This window comes from Phalacrocorax aristotelis, chromosome 2 (assembly GCF_949628215.1).
Source record: "Phalacrocorax aristotelis chromosome 2, bGulAri2.1, whole genome shotgun sequence".
NCBI lineage: Eukaryota > Metazoa > Chordata > Aves > Suliformes > Phalacrocoracidae > Phalacrocorax > Phalacrocorax aristotelis.
Window position 1 is genome coordinate 61,614,850 of NC_134277.1, and position 19,054 is coordinate 61,633,903.

Sequence of the window (19,054 nt, forward strand, 5' to 3'; positions counted from 1 at the left end):
TGTGCTTTGGGTTTGGAGGATAATGTTGATAATTCACTGATGTTTTAGTTTTTGCAAAGTAGTGCTTATACTAGTCAAGGACTTTTCAGTTTCTCATGCCCTGCCAGTGAGAAGCTGGGAGGGGGTGCAGCCAGGACATCCTTAGTGACAGATTTGTCATGTTACCTGGGATAAATAAATAAAATCACTTGAATTGTGATTCAGCTGAAGGAACTGTGAAAAGTGCCTGTTCCAAAGATATGTACCACCAAGATGCCCTTCTTCCAGGAAATCAAGAAATAGAGGCTTCTAGTGGCTGTTTGGTGGATCTATGATTTGACTGAGTTCAATGTTATAATGAGTTTATATAAATTAATACTTTCTATTATCTTCATGTTCTGTGTAACTGTTGTTTAAGTACCCTAGAATATGGTGCTGCACATGAGTATCATCTAAGAAAGTTGCCTTGTTACATTTAGATTGAGATTTCCAAAGAACATTATAAAATACATAAAATTTTCATAATTTCATCTGCCTTCTACAAAATATTTTTTTCAAGGGCACAGTTAAAGTCACAGCATCATTACAGAATCATTATTTCTCCTGAGTAACAAGCAATAGGACAAGAGGAAATGGCCTCAAGCTGCGCCAGGGGAGATTTAGACTTGATATTAGGAAAAATTTCTTCACTGAAAGGGATATCAAGCATTGGAACAGGCTGCCCAGGGAAGTCGTTGAGTCACCATCCCTGGAGGTAGTTAAAAGACATGTAGATATGTTGTTTAGGGACATGGTTTAGTGGTGGACTTGGCAGTGCTGGGTTAATGGTTGGACGTGATGATCTTATAGGTCCTTTCCAACATAAACAATTCTGATTCTATGATTATGGGAGAATTTATTCTTTTTCTTAAACAAAAAAACAACAATAGAGGTAGTGTTATATTCTGTTTCTATTCCAAAAGAATTTCTGCTGCCATTGAGTATTGTGTCAGTGTTTCAGTAGAAGCCAGGTGTTTGTTCTACTTCAGAGTCACTTAAACCATCATGGCAGTATTTACATGGAAGTTAAGTGTTGGATACCACCAATGTTGCTTTCATCAGGTGAATTTTAACTGTCAGATTTTTGTTAGCAATATAATTATAATGACCATGTTCATTAACACCTCTAATGTGGCAGATATTGCTCTAATGTGGCACATGTCCTCACCTTGGTTTTGAACAGTGGTTAGGCCAAGTACGCTCTTCACCTTACCTAAATCACTTGCCTTTGAATGTTCCACTCTATCTACTACAGTATTTTCCTTTCTAAATAGGTATATTTATTAGCTAATTACCAGATAGAAAAGTTTTTCTCAGCTATCCAAGCTCTTCCCTCTCTCCCCCATAAAATGCCTAGAGTTCTGGTTTAAGCTGGTGTTACAGGGGCAACTTTGTCCATTCTTAATATTAGTTTATCTTTCCTTACAGATCACTTAACTAATATAAATTATATTAAATAATTGTTTAGCTCAGTCCAGAAGTGTAACCTCTAAGGAGATGAAATGTGATGAAAGTAGGGATATATTTAAATGCACTCAATAATGCCACAGGGCAAGAAGTGAACTGTAACGTTTCCAGTTGGAAATGAGGAGGGAATCTGGGTGAGCAGGATATAAATACTAGATTTGGGACTGGGCCAGAATACTGGGGTTAACATTCATAAACTTGTCAAAAGTGTAATGGGATCTTGTAATCATTCATGTTGTCATGTAAATGATAAATTTTCATTATACTCCTTCCCTTGACATCTTACTAGGATGCTATTTTAGTACACACTCAGAGGGAATAGCACCACTAGCTGCATCACTGGCTATGTCTACATTAGCATGTAGCATGGCACAGTAGGAGCACATGTGTAGATCACAGCAGCTGGTGCTGACTGCTTCAGTTTAACCTATACATATTACAGGGGGAGGAAAGGGAGGGTTACTTTAGACTAGGTCTCATCTGCCCCCCTGTACTGAATGTTCCTACTGCATGTGGAGTTTGAAAAGGTCTGAAGGGAAGTGTCCACGAACATTTGCTTCTTGAAACCTGGGCACCCCAGTGGGGTCTATCAGGAGATAGGTCAGCATTTCTGTGTTGCATAGGTGAGTTTATCCCATATGGATGACTCCACCTAATATGAATGACTCCACCAGTCACCTGTGTAAGACCTGACAGATGGAAGTTGGGCTTATTTTGCACCTGCACATTGTGTTGCTGCTTGGTTACATGGGACATTGTGGAGGTTGATGCCTGAACTGTCTCCTTCGCATGCGTTTGGTCACTGGCTGACCAAAGACACTGGGTAAAGGGAGAGGAACTACAGCAGCCAGTTTGAGGAAGCCCAACTGTAATGTCAAGTTTTCCTGTGTGATCTTTTGTCTGAGGAAGAACGCAGAAGCACTAATTTTCCTGATGTCAACACTGTTGATACTTTTCCCCTGGCCCTCCAGACATCCAGGGCCTGGGAAAGTTTGGACTGGCAGAAGTGAGCTGACCTTGAATTCTGGGAGAACAAGCAACTACATTTTCAGCATTGGAGAAAACTGTCTGCCCTGAACTGACTTTACCACCATTGGTGAAAGCTCAGTCAGCTTGCCCCCATGTCAAAGTGAGCCTCTTGGCTGCTGAAGCCACCAGACCTTCACAGCCCAGGCTCTCTGTCCTAGCTTTCTGCTTCTGTGCTCTGGGTGAGCAATGTACTGGGAAAGCATGCAGCTCTGGTCAATATTTAAAAAAACAACCCACCTCAAAATACCAAGCAAACAAATAACCCTGAACCTGACCTGGAGAAACAGCTGCTGTAATAGGACAGCAAAGGTTTTCAAACAACAAAACTTAATTGCCTGAGAGGACTAACATGGCCCCCACCTCTTGGGAAGGCAAATCAGAGAGAGGGCAAGGGGGCCTAGCATATGGGCATTACTTGGTACTCTAGGCCGTGGCCTGCAGCCTCTCCTTCCATGGCCTGCCAGGCAGACACAGCAGTTCACAGACAGATAGTCTTTGCCATTAACATCCAAGAACTAAACAATTCCTGATGATGTTGGAATGGAACTGACACAGAAATATTTATGCTTCTAGTTTAAAAGGAAAATGTTTTTTGATTTCCATTTGTTTCTGGGCTTACTTTTGTGTTAACATTTGGAAAATTTTTGAGAATATTCTATCTGAACCTAGGAGAGAATAAGTTATAATGAATAATTTATTTGAGAAACTTCTTTTTCCTATTCACGGTTTGTTTGTGAAGTGCTGATATTTTTTCAGAAATCTATTTATAATTTAAAATGTATCATTGGACACTTTTGTGATATTTTAGTGCATAAATGTTGATGTTTCAGAATATGATTGTGGTACTGGTCTGATTTTATATTTGAAACCTATTTTTTATATATTACTTAACATTCCTCATTTTTGATAGTTCAGTGGGGTATATTAATGGAAATTAACTGCATAAAGGGCACACAAGTCTTCAAGGTAAATTAAAAAATTTAATGAACTTTTCATGAGCTCTTTTCCCTACTCAAATTTAGTAATTGCGAAAGCACCCCTGAAACACACTGTAGTTTCTGGGGAAAATGTAGAAATACATTCTAGATTTGTTTTTTGACTAAGTGACTACTTCTGCAAATCTTTTGTTCAAAACAAGAAGTGTTTTCAGATTCTGCTTTATCATTCATTGGTACATTATACAGACCAGCTTATTTGACAAGGAGTATGATCAGCCATGTTGTATTTCTCTGCTCTTTTCTTATCGTTTTGCTTATTCTTATGCTATTCAAATTTCTAAAAGCAGAGAAATTCCCTCCTTGCTCTCAAGCCAGCTGAGACAAAGCAAGGTCAAAGGTCTGAGGTGGCCTTTATCAATGACTGAACTGAACTGTCTATTCACTTACATTTAGCCTGAGGTTTTATATAAGGTTTTAAACAGAAAAAAACCATAACTTTCATTTGCAAACAGAGAAACTCACACACTTGTAGGTTCACCAGTGAAGATAATTACATAGGATCCTAGTTATGCAGGAGAACATAGAAAGGCAAGCAAGGTCTAATCCTGAAGGGCTTTGACTTGCAAGGTACGCTCTTGGTGTAAGGTCAGTCTGTTAATGGCACAATACACATGCACAGGCAAAGATACAAAGGTTAAGTTATCATTAGGTGGCTTATATTATTAGCTCCTTTCATATCCTGGAGGCTTTGGCAAGCAGACTCTGTGAACAACAAGCCCTGTAACATTTGAATCCTTTTTGGACTCCTTGAAGTAATTTTTGAGGCTTGACTGGGAACAGAAATTGAATAAAGGAAAGCTGACTTGCAGTGAGTAGAAATAGGACAAGGAAATATTTAATCTTTCAGACAGTTATGCATAAGCCTTTCTGTGCTGCTGCATAAAATATGACTGAAAAATGTGGTATGTCCAGGTTGCCTGTGGATACACAAGAAATCTCTACATTACTCACATTAGTGGTAGCTGACATGGTATATACTTCAGCACCTCATGGCTGCAGAGCTCCATACTTAAACTGAGGCCAGGTATCTTGTGCTGCTTACCTCACACCTTGACCTATGCTGCCCTTTCTGTTAATTGTATTTACAAAGTTACAACTATACAAGAGACAAATACAGTGACTATTACTGAAATAGTTGAAAAGTCCTCCTAAACACCTCTCTGCCAAATCTGGATGATACCTTAAAAAAATGTAATGGTCTATGAAGATCAAGGGAAAATTATAGCCAGAGCCTAAATTTAAGGTCTTCTCCTATTAAATGTATTGGAAAACTTAATTTAAAAAACTTAATGAAAATAAAGCCTTACACTCATTAGTCAGTTTAATTTATTCACCCTTATTATCTCTTTTTGGACAGCAACTTAACTGTGGAATGCCAGGTGTCTCTGTAACAGAAAAAACTGCAAAGACTAATGCACAATGTTACCTCTGCAAGTAATGTGTAAGACTATTAGTTTCAAGGCTCCTTTTCAGTGTTCACAAGTCAGTGCAGGGTGTGAGTTATAGCATGTCCTGCATTCACAGAAATGAAGAATTCTTCCTTACTGTGGCACCAAAATTCAAAACTCTTTTAGTAGTGACTTTGCCAATTAATTCTTCCTTTCCCAGATATACAATGAAAATCTCTGAAGGTTAAATTTAATTTACAGGTGCAGGTCCATAGTTACAGGTGGTTTCTGTGCCATTCTTGCAGGAACTTTGGAAAGATATTTGTGTTTATACTCTAGTACTTCTTCATACATCTTTTCTTACAGAAACTGTAAGAGTGTTTAAATAGAAACCTGTGCCCTTTCAGTCTCACCATAGGAAATGATGCTCAGCTGAGCATACCGTAAAGGTAAAGATGCAGCACAACTCTTGATTACTAGTAGTTGCAACAGTTTCCAAGCAGTAGCATAGGGTGAAAATATCAGTTGAAAAAATGTAATGAAATATGAAATAAGTATCACCAATGAAGACTGACAGTCTGAGATACTTTGGGGAAAAAAAGTTAATTTTTAACTGAGTAGGTTTCCCTTGAAGTGGAGTTTTGATTAAATGGTGAATGTAGACAACATCACAAATCTAAACTGTGATAACATAAATGAGACAAAACTTTTTTATTATTATTTTTAACCCTCTGTGCTGCACAGAGAGGAAGTGTTTGGGTCCACACTCTGCTCTTGTTCCAGACTATTTTATATTATTTTAATTACAGATTAAATATTTTACACTGTTACCTTAAGATCAAACCACTGCAAACAAAATAAGTAAGGAAAAGAAATTATTATTTTGGTATTACAGATGGAGAACTGAAAGGGGATCAAATTACCTTTGAGTCACAACAAAATATGGTAAAACAGGGAGAGAAATTAAATGCAAGTCTTGAGTGACTCAAGTTTATATTTTACTCCACCAACCAGTAAACCCAAGTCTAAGGAGGAATGTTAAGAGAGATTTTAGGTAGAAAGAAGCAGCTAGGTAGCCCATTTTAATACTGATTTGAAAGCAGCCTGGAGTAATAGTAGAATTGAAACGTTTGCTTACATACATGTCATGTTAAAATTAAACCTAATAGAATAGTTTCAAAAAACTTCTTTTGATTCCAACAGTCATGTTGTGGTTGCTTGTTATCGTGATGAAATCAATACACATTGGGAAAAGGGAACATTTATGACAAAAAAAAGTAGTGTGAGATGCAAGATAAACAGGAAAGTGCAGGAGTTAAGCTGACTGTCTTTGAGTTATTTGAGTTACAGCCAGAAAGATCTTTGTTTATCTCCCAGTAAAATATCTAAGATTCTGTAGGACCATGATAACAAATACTGCAAAAGTGGCAAATAAAACCTAAAAGTTATAGTCTTAGGGAAGTTTGGTGATGGAGCCATTTACTACACCTGCTTTATTATCCCTTTTTTTCTCTTTTTTATTTTATTAAATGTAACAAAATATAACATTTTCTGGGTTTCCTTGAAACCTGGAAAATTAAATTTTAATGTGTTAACTCAAGAAATCTAGAAATACTGAGATTTTGGTTCAACAGTAATTAAAATATGACCAAGAAAACTTTTTATTTGGAATTATAATTAGTGCTTTAAAACTGGTGAAGGAAAAGAACAGTACATGAATATATAATCTGAGATTATATATAAGTTGACTTTGGGAGAAGTAGAGAAAAAGAAAATCAACAACAACGTCATTGTCTAAAAGCTAATATTCTGATGCTGTTTATTCCAGATCTGTTGCAGAAGCCACAGAGGTTGACCTCAACATGAGAGTTGGACTGCATACAGGCAGGGTGCTTTGTGGGGTCCTGGGTCTCCGAAAATGGCAATATGATGTCTGGTCAAATGATGTCACTTTAGCTAATGTAATGGAAGCTGGAGGACTGCCTGGGTAAGTCTGAGAAAGAACCATAGAAAAAGAAATAGAAACCTACATGGGTGAGGAATTTATTTCCTTCTTTGAGGCATTTGTAATGGAATTTCTATCAACAAGAAGGGTTCTGTTTGGTAAGAGCAATAAATTATTATGCGATTTATCCTGAAGAATTCTCAAAATGATCTTGATGTTTACCTTAGAAATAGGTTAGAATAGAAGTAAAACATTTCCAAACTAAATCCATATTAGAAGCTGTCTATTTTAAAGAGTAGGAATGAGACAATGCTAGGAATGCAGGAATGCTAGACATCCGCCATTTCATGTTATAAAATTAAAACCCTCTAGTTATAACAGGAAATTTTTACCCTTGCACCTCTACACGGGTGGGGGGGTGTGTGCCTTTCTCCTTTTACATGGCCAGATTTCTGAAACTAGTTATGTAAACAGCTGTTCATATATTCAAATATTGATGGTGTGTGTGCGAATGATACGGTAACACATAAACCTGCAGGATGTCCCACAGGGGATGTCCTGGGATTTTAAGTAGTCCTTGGACAGCTTTGGACCCAATTTAAATGCACAGAGTACACTTTCACAAAGGTCCATGGGAGCGCTTCAGTGTACAACTCACATTTGGACTGGTACCTACTATCCTCTGTTGGCTATTTACAAGATCATTATTTGCTGAACAGGGGGACAATGGGACCTCTTAATTTTTGTGGATGAATGAATTTCTGTTTGTTACCTATGTCTGCCTTAGACAATTTTGGCCATATATTTTTTATGTTCCTTATCTTAAGGTTTTCCAGTGAAAAAAATCCGAACACATGTTCAGCAGTGTTGTGGTTTAGCCAGTAACTCAGCCCCACACAGCCACTCGCTTATTCCCCCACCAGTGGGAAGGGGGAGAGACTCAGAAGGGTAACATTTGTGGGTTGAGATAAGACCAGTTTAATAATTAAAATAAAACAGCAACCACACACCAACCTCCCCCCCCCCCCCCCCCCATTAATATACTGGTCATGGCATCACATGGTATGGAATTAGCATCCTATTGGCCATTTGGGGTCAGCTGCCCCAACCATGGCCCCACCCCTCCCAGCCTCCTGCCCACATGGCAGAGCATGGGAAGCTGGAAAGGCCCCTGACTGCCACAGGCACTACAGTGAAGAGCCAAAACCAGCACAAGCAGTAACAGTTTTTCAGATAACTTCTGTGAAAACATTTAAAATATAAGGCGTCTTTCATGAGAAAATGTGAAGACAGCTTTTGGGATAAGAAAACTCATGAGTACTGTCAAAAGATGGCTGTGCTGCCAAAACAAAGTGAATTAGAAAGCTGCCTAGAAAACAGAGCGAGTAAATGAAACAAGTCAGAAATGTGAAGTGGAACAGAAAAGAAGGTTCTCCTTTATGCACAGGAGAGATTTGGAGTGTGAAGTCACAAGTTTCAAACAGCAGGACATTTTTCTAAGCAGGCAGTGAGGTAAACATTTAAGAAAACCACACAATGTGGAAGATGATGTGCAGGCTTTCACTTTCTACAAATCAACAAATCTGCAAGTGTTTGGACAGTCAACAGTTATCTTTCTGTTCACTCTGCTCAAGTTTAGAAAATGCAGGTAACAGAAATATTTCTGTGTGGTATTTGGCTGAAAAGACAAAACATTTTTTTTACATCAGAAATAGGGTTTTATATGTAATTTGACTTCTTTATGATCTTCTGTACAGGAGTGTATTTCAATAGCAAATAGCTCATAATGTATCTTGGCTTTAAACAACAGTTTCCAACTTTCTCTCCAGGAAGGTTCACATTACAAAGACCACCTTAGAGTGCCTAAATGGGGACTATGAGGTAGAACCAGGATATGGTCATGAAAGGAACAGTTTCCTGAAGAAGCATAATATTGAAACATATTTTATTGTGCCATCCCATCGTAGGAAGGTAAGATCTACAAATTCTATCTTATTCTGTGACATGTTTTTGTAATTTAACAACTGTGATATTCTGAAAGCAGAGGCAATACTGGTGTTTCTTATTTCTAAAAGCTCTTCAGACATTCTTGAAATGAGATATTTTGGTTTTCACTGAGGAACAAATGCTAAAAATGCTAAGCTTGAAAGTTACATGAAGAAGATGATCAATTTACTTTTGAAGTTTAAAAGTAAAACAATTTTTCCCCTTCCACCCAAAAAACCTGTTTTATTCAGATCTTGTAATCTTTCTATCAGAAATTATATGTTACTCCAAAAATTTAATTCACTCTTCCATTCCTCCTCCCTTCAAAAGGGTGTTTCGTAATATTGATGCTCACAGCTTGCCTATTTTTTTTGTTTTCTTTACTCTTTCATTCCCATATTCCCATACCATTTTCTCATGCTTTTCCTAACCCCTTCTACAACCACTTGTGATACTGGTGGCTCCTGTACTGGGACTGCAGAATTCCCCAATGAATAAACACAGAAAAAGTAGTATTTACAGACATGTCATGCCCAAAGCAGAAAAGTTAGTGAAATTAATTCAGCAGTGATTGAACTAACATCCCCTGGAAGTCTGGAAAAGCTGTACAAGTTCTTTTATCCAGGTCAGGGGAAGAGGATGTAGTCCACCATCCTGCTTTTGAATGTATATACCACTGTTCCACAGATCAGGTATTTATGCTGAAGCTGAGTAAATTTTCTAAGATTACCGCAACAAATAATATATTCTTTAAAACATGCATGGTTTAGGTTCAAATTCAATGTTTTCCTTGCTTGCTCTACCACCTCAGACTCCCACAATGACTTTGGTCATCCCTTTCTTACCTTAGCTGCCCTTCCCTCCAATTTATCTTAAGCTCCCCTCTCCTTTTGTTTTCCTGAAAGTGGGTTTGTTCACCTGGTATGCAAAATGCCAAAATACACACAGAGCAGAGGTATTTTATTCATTTCATATTTGCACAAAGATGGGTGCTAGGTGGTAACTCTACAAAGCTAGCACACAGCACCAAGAAACTACAGGGTATTTATACAGTTAAATGTGTTTGTTAGTAACAGCTAATATTCTCACCCCCCAGCTAATCATTGGTTAGTCTCTTTCTTACTTTATCTTAAGGGTACAGCTCCCTTTAACTTTGCTATGCATGATCAGAGAGTAAGGGGCTTATTTGAGTAGGGGTCTTTCTGACCTATGGGCGTGATTTCCAGTATTACAATGAGGATAGTGCACCTAAAGGACACTTAGTTTTAGTTCTTATCAACATGCATAAAACATCCCAATTAGTTGCCCTCCTTGACTTCACACTTTATCACCCAGCTTTCGGCATCTTCTCAGGCAGGATGTTCCCTTTTATCAGTCTCGCAGTTCTTATTCAAGGATATAGTCATACCAATGCTTCCTTATCTCTCGGTTCCCTCCTCTGACCGCCAGATTCTGTTTTGCAAAGTTCACATGGTCCATTGTCATTACTTAGTGGAAAATTTCATTTTATGTGTGATACCATTTTTCAGCTTTCACCTTTTTGTCAGACCCCTGAAGATGTGCTGGGGAAGGAGGAGTAAGTCAGCGGTGCTGTTGAGGGACAATAATGTTTTCTGTTTTTTTCTTCTTTTTGGTGAAGAACAGAAAATGGGAAGGGTGGAAGAATAAGGTAAGATAAGATTTTAGCTCATTCGAGCAGGAACTCCATTTCTTAGATGTTGTTCAGGATTTAGCCACCCTTAATGGAGATGGATGTGACTCCTCACTCTAATCAGATTTTCAGGATAAGGAGAACAGAGGCCAGCAGTGTGATGGTAATATCTTGAGTTTCAGAGTGCAGTGAAGGTGGTGACAGTGGTTTTCCAACAGGTTCATTTATAGTCACATCTTTCTTTCCAACCTGTGACTGAGTTTAGGGCAGCCTTTTGTTCTACTACAAAGTATTTTGTGACTTCAGTAGGAGTCTTGAAAGTCCATAATCATCATTTAAACACATTCAGTTTGTTCCAACCATTTCCACATCACATGAGGTTTATCATAGAAGATAACTGCCATAACATGTTTACAGGCCACAAGGAACTTTATTGCTCTTTATCTCAGCCAGACAACTCAGGATACAGACTTTTGCACCCTTATCTTCTGAGACTCTGCCCAAACAAGTTTCATTCAGGGATTTGAACTTTAGAGGGAAAACTATAATACCAGATTCTAAAATTAAGTATGAAAACAATACAGATGAGGTTTTAAAGTCATGCCAAAGCTGCATGCTTGAGGGTGTTAGCCAACAGATGTTTGACAAAAATGTAGCCAGGGAAAAACAGGCTATCTTGAATCCCATGCCCGCAATCAGTTTCTTGGTCTGAATTTGATAGCTCAGGGAGTTTTTCTGGAAATGTTGGGAGTCCAGTCACTGGGGGAATTTTATTCTGGGACTGAAAACTCCTGTTGTTTTATCCCAGAAAGGCTGCTGGTGGTTTTTTATGCACTTCCTCTAAAGCATCTTGTTATTAGAGAGATGGACTATTCTTATCCACTGTGAAAATCATGCGATCACACATTTTGTTATTCTGCTAGTATATATGATTAGGTTCAGTCTTAGGTAGTATGAAGGAAAACAGGTGGAAAGCCAGTGGGCTAGATTCTGTTCTGGCTGTCAGTGACAGATTTTTCTGATGGCTTTCTTGAAGCCAGAATTAGTTCTTAAATTAATCAATCCCGATAAAGAAGAAAATATAACGGAGGGTTTAATTAAGGTAGGTGTGTTGGTTATTGCTGCTCAATTTGTTTGTCTTCATTTTCTGCTCTTTTCATTCCTATAGCATTATGTGTAATTTCATTTCCTGTGTTATTATGTACCAGGTTTCAGTTCATATTGAGAAGAAAAAGAGCTGAGTTTCAGGAAATTGTTCACAGGTTGGTGCACAGAGGCAAGTAGAGAGAAGAGGGGATAAATACGGCTACTACATATAGAAACTGTGTTGTGTCAACTCAGCTGCATAAGCCAGTGACTGAGGAACAGAAGCTTGACATTCACATATTAAAATAAACTAGGTCAATGCATGTTTAATGTGCAAAGATGAGAGCCTACTACTGTGTGATTACACATTTCTTTGTCTTTGGAAGATTGCTGAGAAACTACTGGTGACTGCTGAGAAACAACTGATCGATTTGTCGTCAGCTACATAAAACAAATGGGTGTCACTTGTGGGTTGTGGATGTGGCAGATGCTGTGGTAGAGCTTGGCTAACAACATTAGGTCTCCGGCATGCATCTATGGAATGTGAGCCAAACTGGCAGAAAGAAACACTTCATGAATTTTACTGGTATTGACTGGGTTCTCCACTGGGCTTGCAGATCAATCAGCATGTCACTTCACTATTTGTCACAGTACATCACAGCCATCCCCAGTCTTCATATGCTTGCATATTGATCATTGGACTACAAGCTACATGATAGCATATTTACCTTCAAAATAAACACCTGCTGCCCCTCCTACCCTCATTCAGCCATTAACTCTTCAAAGACATAGAAACAGGAGGCTACCTATGAACCACAGACAAGATGTAGTTTCTTTAGGTAAATTCAGGTATCTGCTGATTTAATATTGTATTCCTTACTCTGGAGCCTCAGTAGCAGAAATGCAGACACTTTTTATCCTTTATGCATCATCTCTGACATTAATATGAACTGACTTTAGCAGGTACAATGCCAGGAGGAATGAAAATCAATGTTATGAGCAGCAGATGGACAAGAATCTGTTGAATTTGAAAGGTAAATAGGCCCACTTAGGTTTTTAAAAATTTATGTATTTATTTAGAAGACACAAACACTGCATTCTTCCATACTTGGTCTGACAGGAATATCTTTTATCAAAAATATCGCTCAAGCCAAGAATGAGGATAACAGTATAAGATAACTCATTCACATACCAGTTACACTTTAAATGTGAACAAATTATGAAATATTCCCATTTTTTTAATCATTTATTGAATCAGCCAACAACCACAATTTTGTGATCTGAGCTGATTGCTAGTTTGGTGTACGAGCTAATATGTGTGAGAGGACTTCTAAGTGGCTGCTGAGGGAATACTTTTTGTTTTGTTGCAGTTTGATTTTGGTGGAGATTATATTACTTTGCTATTATTATCATTATTATTAAGCTATAATTTTGCATTTTTGACTGGATAACATTCAGCTTCTAAACAGACTTAAACAATTAATCTGATTTCCAAAGGCATACAGAAATTTTAACTGAATTAGAATTTTTTTCTGGCCATCATAGTTAAAAACTTCAGCAAATATGCTTTTTAAAATATAATACAAAAAGTTATAATGCCCTGCCAGAGTTTCTAGTTCTGAAAATGCAGCACATTTCTTTTAAGCAAAGTTTAATTATGTCTTAATGATATTTTACATTGATACTAAAACTTACAGTAATGTGACCAAAATATTGCACTGTACAAGGTTTGAAAAGTTTGATTAATGTAACTAGCCACAAGTTTGACACATACATGAATATCTCAGACATTTAAACCAGGTCTGATCCAGTTAGGAAACCAGACTCTCTCTAATATATGCCATATTCGCAAGACCCATAGTCTATGCTTTATACACATGGACATTCTCTTAGTTTCAAAATGTCCTAGTTTTCTGAAGTATTGTAAATATTACCATACATGGATATTATATAAGGAAAAAAATAATTTAGGCCAGATCTGTTAATCTCAGAGCCCTTTGCAAGAACTTCGTAACTCTGCCTTAAACCCAGCTAAATAACTGGTAATCTACCTGACTAATCCTGTTCTGACTTTCAAACTGTATGCTTAAAATTTAATTTAATTTTTAAAAATAGAATAGATCTGGCTTTCATCAGAATTCTTTGTTCTTTCCTTGTCAGCTGACATTAACCAAAGTATCTTAGTGTCAGTTTTACAGCTGGCATAGCTGTCTCCCAGAAACACAGCAGAGGTAGTGAGCCTAGCTGGGCTGTCCACTTCTATGGTTGCTCTAGAAAGTATGACTCTCCTGCAGTGTAACACCTCCTAAGATTTGGTCACAACCTCCATGAAAAACAGGTGCTTTTGTACTTGGGCTTACTTCTTTGTATTTGTTGCAGCAATTGACTCTCTGATGGCACCTCCTTAGTTTTGAAAAGGCTCATGAATTTCACCAGCTGAGAAAACGACCCAGCACAGATGATTAAGCAAAATTCCTAAGGTACCTTTACAGCTAGCCAAACAGTGGTCAGAAGTGATCAAGTTTTTGTGAGGGGAAAGATTTCTCAGAATCTTTTGCATTTACAGAAGTGGGCCTGCCATCACTGTTAGTCATTGCCAGCTTAAGGGAGCCTGCTTCACTGAGTAACTTTCCCGGCTCCAGAGCTAAGACAAAGACAAATAATGCTATAGACCAACAGGAAGCAATAGAGTTGTGTCCAGGAAAGGGGATCATAAAAATTATAAAAATCATAGGGAAACACTATTGATACAACTTCTAAATGATTCCAGTATATTCATAAGTGTCTTGTGGATTTTACAGCATACCTCAAATATAATCAATAATTAGCTTCCAATAGGTTGCTAATCACCATCTGCAAAATTTCTACTAGTGTACTAGTGAGTTATTTACCAACTAACTGTGTATTCAAGGATATTAGATACCTTTTATTTGTGGCAATGTAAATCACACGGTATCTGCATCTACTATTTGAATAGCATACCGTGATGGATATTCATGAAAAGTCCATGAAAGCGAGTACCACATCTGTTTGCTCTTTGGCAACTAACTGTTTCTCTGAAACAGCTGACATTTCTCTTTCCTACCTTATCATGTACATACAAAGCCATGCCAGGCAGTTTCAGAAAATCCTTTCTGTAGCTTGGACATCCCTACTCTATTATCTGAAGTCTCTGAGCAATGCTATGACCATCCTGAATATCCCAGCTGAGAGTCTTAACACTTTTTGTCTAAATCCTTGTTTAGTTATCCAGCTGGCAGGAAGCGGATGTTGGTTAGAGGTATGGAGCTCTGTCTCCTCCCTGGTTTGCTGTGTTGAATCATTTCAATGCAAGCAGCTAAAATTTCAATTTTATTTTTTTCCAAAAAATATAGCCAAACCAAAATACCAGCAGTCTATTTGAAAAGAGAAGTTAAAGCAATAGTTGAGGAAGAGGAGAGAACCTTTGTCAGTCTTACAATTTCATGAAAACTCAGTTGAAAGCCTGAAGGTTCAAGAATCCTCTCAATAAGCAAACACAGCTCAGGAACATCCTTTGGAAAACAGTATTTAAAATGTAAAAACTCTTGCAAATGTCAGAAATATCTAGAGCAATTATCTACACTACACAACTGTGGCATAAGTTATGGTGAACTGTAGATGGCTTTAACAGCTAAAGGTTGATCTGTTAACTTCTTTGAGTCATGATCAAATTGGCAGTAGTTCAGCAACCTGAGATTTGTTCTAACATCACAGTAGTTGCAAGAGAAGTGGCAAATTCTGTCACATCACTTTTGAATGTTGTTGTTTCATCTAGCATAAACAGACATGATTTTAAACTTCCTGCACTGCAGTCCTGACACAAAGGAGTAACAGGAAAATAAACAAATTTTCTATCACTTTGCTGCTTGAAAAGGTAGTATTTTTTTCACTTGGAGTACACCATCCTCCTTTACTGTTAATCAGCATAGCTTTGTTGCATGAAGGAGATGATCTGCCTTCTATGTTAAAATAAATTACTAGGTTCCATATCTTTCCACCACCAACCAAGGGGTTTTGTCTGTATATGTTCTTCTTGAGGCTGATTTGATTTTTTTCCCCACTGTGGAATGAATTTTATACAATATACCACAGAGAAAACAATATAGATTTGTGATGGCTTTTTTGCTTTGTATAGATGAAATACAAAGTAACTGCATATGCTTGCCTTTTGATGTTATTGGTGAACCACTTTACCTGTGAATCATTTTTGGCAACTGGCATGTTTCACAGGTATAACTGCTCATATACACTTGAGATGTTTTCTGTCATGTCTTAATACTTTCATCTAACTTTTTAAAGTGAAGCAATTCAATGTATATAATCCATGTATTACTAGGATTTTTGATAGAACGTTGTTGGGTTTTGTCTGATGTGATCAAAAGATGTCACCTTGGCATCATCATGTGAACAATAACAAAAGAAAAATAAGGCTACAGAAAGACAAAGTAAACTGAGTGAAAAAATAGCTCTAAAATTACTAAAATTACTGCACTTTCCATTCAAATAGAAGTTCCATCTGTATTTGTAAGAAATTTCCTTCTCTGCAAAGTTAATTTGATTAGGTTAGGTCTATATGAACATGCCACACTATTTCCAGATTCTCCTTTTTTTTCCTCCAAACATGTAAAATTTGTGTTTTCCACAGAGCACTTATGGCCCAGTGAATCGATCTGTGTGGATAGCAGCTCCCTAGGATGTTTTTGCATCTGGCTCTTCTAAAAATATCCAGTCCACTTTGCCTCAATAAAGTTTTCATGGTCATTGTAAGTTGTCAGCTTTCTGGACTAATTCATTCTGAGGATATTTTTACTTAAGTGACCAGAGTCAGAACTCTAGTCAGTGCTAGAGCTCTGACTCCTAAACTCTAAGTAGTAACATAAGAAAACAGCTTTACAGTTAATGCAAGGCATGTGAAAACTTTTCCAACTACTCAGACAAACTCTCTTCTTTGCTAGCACACAGCAAGCAAAAAATTATTTGACATAATTGTTCTAATTTGAAATGCCACCATTTAAGCACCTGAGTCCAAGCCGGGCACATACTGATGATTCCTGCTTTCAGACTCATCACTACCTGCAGCTACAGCTGCTGCCATGCCTAAAGGGTCCAGTGTGGTCTTTGCTCTCAGTGGCTGACACCTCCTACAGAGAAACTTAACTAGAGATGTGAATGCATAACTTGGGTATTTCAGGTTTTAACACTTCAGATATACCTTAGCTTATCTGATTTAACAGACACACAGCCTTCTGATGGAAGCTCTAGCTTGTATCTGGACAGAGGATGATCTGTGCCTGAGACTTTGCATTGCACAAGTTGTTGTGTTGGAATATACACACCGACACTGGAAGTAGACTGCTTGTGTTACCACCCAGCAAACACAGACAGAGGAATGATGCTTGGGTTGCAGAATATGTTGCTCTACATCTTCAAGATTGTTTCTGCAGTTACTGTGAAGCTGCTAGTGTATCATCATCAATGTGACAGCCTGCAGTTGGGCTGTCAGTGATGGTGGAATTGGTTATGTGCTCTAACATCATTCTCCTCTCTTCTTTTTCTTCCTTCAGAAATGCAGAATCTGTAGAAGGGAGAAACGTAGGGCACTGGCATAAGATTTTCTCTGTTATTGATGTCCTAGAGATTGTTTTAGTCTTTCCAGCTGCTGAAAACTTCTATATCTGTGTCATGAAAGTGGCCACACCATTCTGAATGTTAAGAGTTTGTATTATAGAAGCCTATTATTTATTGGTAGAAATCATTAATATACTTTCCTGACAGATAGCTGAGGTGTGATAAGCAAAATGTATCATAAGGGCAGTAGAAAAGGATGGAAAAGCAAATGTCTGATGATTTTATCTGTAAGAAGAAAAAAAGTGAGATTTGCTCACCTTTCTCAGGACAAAATGTCTTGCAGATAGTAATGGAACAAACACTACTACCAAGAGGCATGGTCCTGCCTGCCTGAAGACAGAAAGAACAGACAGACATAGTGCTAGAACATTTATGGTTTCTGTAAATGTGATTTGAATGTCATTAGTATCTTCTTTACCGTGCCATTTTAAGTACTGAGGTTGAATATAGTCAGGGGAACAACAGTCTGCTGCTGTTTCTGAGAATCCCAGGTAAGCACCAGTGAATCCCTTACCAGAGTATTACATGAGATTCAAACACTCGGGTGTTTTCCCAGAATTTTAACCAGTGCTTGTTTGTTTTCTGCATACTTAAAGATGCTCACAAAGCTGTAGATAGTCTGGCTGCTTTCAGAGTACTCTGTTAGAAAATCGCATTTCTTAACCTCATTTGCCAGCTGTGTTGCAGCAAACAACCAGGCTTTCCTAAAATTATGAAGCAAATGAACAGTGAACAGAATAAGAGCTGATCCTGAGGGTCAAAAAGAAGTAAGAAAGTAAAAGGCATTGACAAAATGAGCCGGAATGAGAACGCTGCAGTCCATCTTTCCTATAAAGCTGGCCTGAAGCAAGTCCAGAGAAAAGGCAGAGTGAAAGACATTGGGGTTGAATTTTTTGTGTGGGTTTGTTGGGGTTTTATTTTGTTTTATTGTGGTTTTTTTAAGTCTGATTTAACAGACTGTACTGCATTTCTTAGAGCAAAAGGTGAGATGACTTAAATGTTCCACTCAGAAGTTCACTGTGTCAAAAGTGTTGTTCTGTTGTAAAAATAATAATAAAAAAAAGACATGACTTGTGAAATGAAAGTGAGAGAGAATTCTTATATTTGTATTTTTGATATTGTGTCCTTTGAGTGGTAAGGTTCTTGGTCAACAATGAAAAACAGTGGTTGTATGTGGTCCACACATTTTCATAGCATCGCACAGCAGCTGAATTTGGAAGGGGCCTTTGGAGATCATGTGGTTGACCTCTCTCCCCAAAGCAGGACCAGTTTCACAGTTAGATCCTCTTTTGAAATTGCAGGGTACTCAGGGCAACTCATCTAAGCAAGTGCTGAGTGTTTCCCTGGCTGGAGATTCAGCAGCCTCTCTGGCCAGCCTGCTCCAGTGCATGATCATGCTCACGGTTAAAACCTCTGTTCTTTGTATTGAATAGGTACTTCCCTTGGACCAGCCTATGTTCATTGCCTCTTGTGATTTTTCTGAGCATTTTTGGGATGAGTTTGGCTTTGTCATCTCTCTACTACTTAAGTGGCTGAAGACAGTAGTGAGATCCCTCCTTAACCTTCTCTTCTTCCAGCTAAATGAACTGAATTCCCTCAGCTTCTCTTCATATGTCGTATGCTTTAGAACCCTAAATGTTTTGGTGAACCTTTGCTGAACTCCCTTCAGTTTGTCACTGTGTTTCTTGTACTGGGGAGCCCAGAAGTAGACAAACTACTCCATTTTTTTCAGTGACCTGGCTTGAAAAACTTCTGACTCCAAGACAGGTGGAAAAATTCCCTTGTACTTCCAACGTACAAAGGGTGTATTGATATTGATATATCAATATCAATATTG

At 37.9% G+C, this 19,054-nt stretch overlaps 1 protein-coding gene across 1 annotated transcript in view; it reads left to right on the forward strand.

Annotated features, from left to right (window-relative positions):
* Positions 1-19,054, forward strand: part of ADCY1 (adenylate cyclase 1) — a 177,081-nt gene that overhangs the window by 108,136 nt on the left and 49,891 nt on the right. Inside the window, exons 6-7 of the mRNA XM_075083782.1 lie at positions 6,729-6,887; positions 8,675-8,816. Of these exons, the coding sequence (XP_074939883.1) occupies positions 6,729-6,887; positions 8,675-8,816 (301 nt within the window). The remainder of the gene's footprint in view (positions 1-6,728; positions 6,888-8,674; positions 8,817-19,054) is intronic.